This window comes from Chenopodium album, chromosome 8 (assembly GCF_948465745.1).
Source record: "Chenopodium album chromosome 8, dcCheAlbu1.1, whole genome shotgun sequence".
In the NCBI taxonomy this organism is placed as follows: Eukaryota; Viridiplantae; Streptophyta; class Magnoliopsida; order Caryophyllales; family Amaranthaceae; genus Chenopodium; species Chenopodium album.
The window spans coordinates 73,705,720-73,711,719 of record NC_137841.1 but is presented as its reverse complement, the minus strand read 5'-3'; the positions used below and the strand labels follow the sequence as shown (position 1 = coordinate 73,711,719).

At 29.6% G+C, this 6,000-nt stretch overlaps 1 protein-coding gene across 1 annotated transcript; it reads right to left on the bottom strand.

Moving 5' to 3' along the window:
- Positions 1 to 445: 445 nt before the first annotated feature.
- LOC145556624 (uncharacterized) lies at positions 446 to 1,676 on the bottom strand. Its single transcript, XM_081618275.1, has one exon. It carries the CDS (start codon positions 1,674 to 1,676, stop codon positions 978 to 980), a length of 699 nt encoding a protein of 232 aa, XP_081474401.1. The 3' UTR covers positions 446 to 977.
- Positions 1,677 to 6,000: the final 4,324 nt, after the last annotated feature.

Genomic DNA, 6,000 nt, shown 5'->3' with positions numbered 1-6,000 from the left:
AGTTCAGTTCAGCTCAACTCTAACTCAGTTCATTTCAGTAAATGAGAACATGCTCTAAGTGTGTATATTAATTATAACATATGTATTGTAAGTGATTATTATCTAAAATCCAAACTTGAAGATACTTTATTCTCTTACCAACCTATTTTCGAGTGTATTATACACTTGTATATTTCATAAGAGATTGTTATGTATATTGCACTGTTACAAGATTAAGAACGGAAGAACGTATTAGATCTTGTAGAAGACCAACATTCTACAAGGCCAGGAATTGCTTGACATTCATCCTATATATGCATTTTCCATAGAATTTTAAATTATATAGAAAATCTTTTTCCTAATATATTAAGTTATAGTTTTATTATTAATTCTTCGCGCACATTATTATTGAGAAATAATGTAATTTGTATGTTAATTTGTTGCATTGACCCCTCAATCAGATTATTAATTTTCTTTCATCCACCATTATTATGATTTATAACTGATTTGATTAGGGAGTTTGAAAAAGAGCTTTCAAGCTTCAAGCATGTACATTGAAGTGACATTATCATTGCATGTCACTATCATAAATAATATGGTATCATACGAATTGGAGTGTCAATTTAAATTCGTAAGATAGATAATCATTAACTGATAGATATAATTCGTGCAATGTACTTGTAACTTAAAACCTATAATTAAGTAATTAACCATCCTTTATAACTCAAAAAAAAAATAAATAAAAAATAAAGCAGCAAATTAAGTACAATTTGAGCTATGAAATAATAACATACAACTGATGAAAGGAACAATCATCTCATTGTATTGAATTTTGTTCATACAATCCGACACAATAAACATGTAAAATAATTAATCTAATTAACAAAAATATGTAATTAATTAATACTTTGTATATATAATAACCGATTCAATGTGAATACATAACTAGGGTATTACAAGCTAATTCCAACTTCAACTTATGATTGTTAGCTTAATTGCTACTTGATTTTATGAAGTGGTTCACCAAGTCTTAGCTCCAAATCCAACTCCTCCATAGATTTACCAACTTTAAGACTTGAATTTTCCGGTACATGTAAATCGATATCATCCTTAACATTAGAACACCTATTCTCTTCAAAGAATGGAAACAAAACAACATTATAATCACCATTTTTCTTAAACCTCTTGTTATACTTCAAATACTCTCCTTGACAATAATAATAATCTTCTTCTTTTCGGTATGTCCCTATAGCTAAATCCAACCCCATGGACATATTAGCTTGAACGACGACATCATTAGGGCTACTAATTACTTTCTTAACCCCACTAATTACAGAATTTGAAGAAACCCTACTAGATAAAGTAAGATGTGTTACACTAGTCTTAGGGTTACAAACCTGATGAGATGGATTAATAGCAACCGTTGATTTTGAAGGCCGGTTGATGATCACATGATCATCAATATTATTATTGGAGGTGACTTGTTTAAGTAAAGCCCTATCTCTTCTATGAACATTCATGTGTCCTCCAAGAGCTTGAGCTGACCTAAACTCTCTCTTGCAAAAACTACATGAATATGATCTTTGAGGCCATATTATTGATCCTCCTTGGATCCCACGAATCGCGTCTTTAGCAAAGGCAGCTTCTTCTTGATAATCTTCCCATGAAGAACATGATTTTTGGTTGAATCTCTTCATAGTATTTGTTGTTGGAATATGATCATATCATCTCCAAGAATATTCAAACATATATGTTGTTTTATATAATAATATGATGGCTTGTACCACAAAAACTTACCTAAGTTGCTAGATATAAATGAAACTTGGCATATCTTAAATGATTTGGTTAGTGTGTTTTAATTGGATATTAAAGGCATGAAAGTAACATGAGAATTAAATAGGGAAAAACAAAAGATGAGAGAGAAAATTAGGGGAAAAATGTCAATGGACTGACTTTTTGTGAGGCTGCTTAATTATGAATTTGGTAGATGGGAAGTTAATTAAGAAGCTTAGCTTCTTATATTTGAGTCATTGTTTCCTAAAAGAGTTGTACTGTTTGAGGGGGTCTTGAAGTGTGTGCAACTTGCTATTTTTGGAACTTTTTTTTATTGTATGGTCCCACATATAAGAAGGAATTTATGCAACTGTCATGCCTTTGATGGAACTCTGATCCTTCTATGGTTAAAATAGATGGCTTGAAAGAAGACAATTGGAAATCCATTTTTAGTTCTGAACATAAACTTAAATTGATTGACACTTTTGATTTGCATCTTTGTGTACATTATGTCTCCCAATGCATCTTGTTTGCTTTGATCTATGTTTGATAGCTAAAAATAAATGGAATCAAGGTTTTAACTTTCCATGTTGCTCACTATTTCAATTCAGATTAGTTGCAAAATTAATTTAAACCATCTGTTTTTGATTAATTACAAAACTTTCATATAAAGTGAGACCTTATTATAGTACTTGATCGTGTCATAGATAGAAATATAATTACGTTATTGATGTTCATATAGAAAGTGCTTGCATGTATGTATGAACAATACATAATGAGAGTCTGTTCTCTTCAGCTTAATTTTAGTTCAATTCAGCTCCAATCAATTCAGTTCAGTTCCTAATTTATCTTCTTTTCTTCAGCTTAATTTTAGTTCAATTCAGCTCCAATCAATTCAGTTCAGTTCCTAATTTATCTTCTTTCATAAACAATTCAGTTCAGTTCAACTCAATTCAATAAATCAGAAAAGACCCTGGTTCAAAGGATTATGAATTATTAATAGGTTCTTTTTTTTTTTGACAAAATTATTAATAGGTTCTTATATACTAAATGAGAAGTCGATTTTTTTAAACAGTGACGATGTGTTGTATTACTTGTATGTCATGCTCATGCATGTTTAAGAGGAATAGCAATTGAGCAACTATCAAAATAAACTTAGCTACAAATCAATCAATCAAATAAAGTACTTGCTGAAATCTTTAGCTTAATTAAATAGTAATAATCTGGATTTTGATTAGTTGGCTAATGAACGTGTTAAAGATTTCACGGTCTTGCTTATCCAAAGATACGTCCAAACTCTACATTTGAATATAATGTTTGAAACATATTAATTAAGCTTATTATTGCATGGAGTATCATTCTAATTCCTGCTATTGAGCAATTTTTTGTCTCATGAAAGAGACTTTCATCCGTGACTTGTGACTTTCGTTCTCTGTCATCCACCATTTTTAAGCAAAATTTTGTTTAAATAATTTCTTATGCACTACAAAATTTTAAAAATAAAATGCAATGTACGATTTCTTCTTTCTTTCTAGTGTGCAAGTATATACATATACGAACTTGAAGTTGGTCCATCTATCTCAAGTATATTACGTACGTTTTTTATTTAGAAGCCTCTCGTTGTCTCAACCTTGATGCTCACCTTTCACCTTTGGTCTCTGGACCGTAAGGTAGCCATCAACTCAATTACAAACCTTGCAAAAAAAGTATTTAACTTATATTTGTTTAATATGGGGTACACTAATTTAAATTGTTGTACTAGTAATTAATTAAATACGGAGAAAATTATATATATACGAGTAATAAACTACTTATTCAAACAAACAACTGGGTTGTGAGTATCTTATATCGTACACGAGCTATCAATTATATACTTAATTCATTCGAAAATGACAAATTAGGGAGAAGAGAATAGAATAGCTTTTGTATTGCTCGATTATTATTCATCAATAGGTTGAGTATTTATACAAAACCTAAGCTCATAAGATAAGAAACAATCTAGCTTCCTAAAAGATATACGTCTAACCATAAACCCTACATATATATTCTCAAAATAATATCTTAACATAAATATCCTAATTAAATATATTATTCTCTTAAATGATATCTACATAAAATATATCACACATATATTTTTCCGATATCTCTAACACCCTCCCGCAATCGTAAAGGCAGTAACACGAACGTTGCGATTGGAAATTCTTCACTTTGTTGAAGCCGAGATGCACACTCTTGTGATGTCGCCTTCAATTTTTTTTCTTCTTTTTCAATGATGAGAACGTTCACCTTTTCGAACTCATCAGTCATCAATCAATCAAGCAGGAACGTCATTCTTTTCGAACCTGTAAATATAATAATTTTGGTTTTTCCAGAGCAAAACCGAGCTCCAATCAAATATTGGTCTTTCAGAGTAAACCACACTCAAATTTCTTATTGGTCTTTCAGAGTAAACCACACTCAAATTTCTTATTGGTCTTTTAGAGTAAACCACACTCAAATTTCTTATTGGTTTTATTGGTCTTATGTGTGATATATTTTCCGTAGATCTCTAACAAAAATAATTGATTATAGTACTTCCGTTGTAAAACAGCGAAGAAAAAATTTCATTATCATTGTAACAACTAGTACGGAGTATCTATTTCTTAATTTGACTATGTTATTGAACTATATTTGGTCATCATAAAAAAGCTAGCTTGCGAGAGAGGGTTACTTTTGGCGGTGGTGATTTTTAGTTGCTTTACTCTAATGTAAGATATGATAAGTCAATAATATAATTTCATTCAAATTGTATAATTGTCAACCTCTTGATGTAATGATGTTAACGTTCTTGATTGTGTTCATTTTAATTTCCACCGATTACTAGCTAGCTCATAAATAAGATTATATACTACTAGTACATTATTTTTAATGATAAACAGTGTGTGTTTCAAATGTTACACCGAGTTGTTACTTTATAAAACTTGTAATTGTATGTATTTGATATTTATGGTGTATTTTTTTAATCAGATCTTGTGATTTGTAATTATGTATTCTTATTTTCATGTTATAACATAATTGTTAATTGACTTAGATGGTTAAATAATCATCCTTCTTATAAGAGGTTAGGTATTTGAATCTACTTATCCTCATCGATGCCAATTAAAGAGATTATATAGGTATGCATTGATCTATTGGAGGGTGGAAAATGATATTTGATACTCTGTAGTAGCAACTCTACCTGTAGTAGCAATTCAATAAACTATTTATACATATTAAGGGTCTTTTCTTTTCAGCTTAATTTCAATTCAACTCAGTTTAGCTCTAATCATTTCAGTTCAGTTACTAATTTCATTCTCTCATAAACAATTCATTTCAGATCAGCTCAATAAATCAGAACATGCCCTAACTTTTAATTTGGTCTTTTACATTCCTTTTTAAAATCTTTTATAAGTATATACTTTTGTTCGTGTATCTTTCAACTTTCTCATTTCACTTGTAATGTTTTATATAATTAATTGACGGTTGTTTGACAATCAAACCACCTTTTATATAGATTTTGTGTTTGAAAACATAGGGGATACTAACAATTTAACATATTTTTTCTAAAAGGAAACAATAATCAATATGCTTAACTAATTGATGATAACAAATCCGTTCAAAAAAAAAATGATGATAACAAATTAACAACAATTTGACAATTGGTCTTGTATAGACCCGCTCTACAATAAATTATTGCATTTCTCCCGTTACTAAATGACATGAAATATTGCATTTTGTTTAAAGTAGTATAATAAATTAGAGATCACAAAAGGTAACCAACTTGCAACGAGTATTATATAAATTAATTCAATTGTGCAAGAAATAAAGAAGAAATTATAAGTCAATATCTTTAATGGAGAATGTATCCTTAATTGTTAAATGACAAAAGCTAACGAACACCCTGTGAGTGTTGGATAAAATAAATCAAAGTACAAACATTAAATTAAAATAAACATTAATTATATCAATCGACGCGTAATTTTAACATAGATTTTCAAATTAATACTGTACAAAGTATAATTTTAGAAACTATTTAAAGGTTAATCTTACACCCGGGGGTGTTCGTTAACAAAATTCCAAAATCCTTGCTAAATTTTAAGATACTGATGTTGAATAATTTGGTCACGTATAAAATGAAGAATATTGTTGGATTACAAGGCCCATGAAACGACGCGCATTTCTATTTGGACCAAAGCCCACATACTACGATAATAATGACTAAAGTGAAGT

What these genes read in the sequence shown, in the direction of transcription:
- LOC145556624 (XM_081618275.1), bottom strand. Translation starts at nt 1,676, where the DNA reads ATGAAGAGATTCAACCAAAAATCATGTTCTTCATGGGAAGATTATCAA.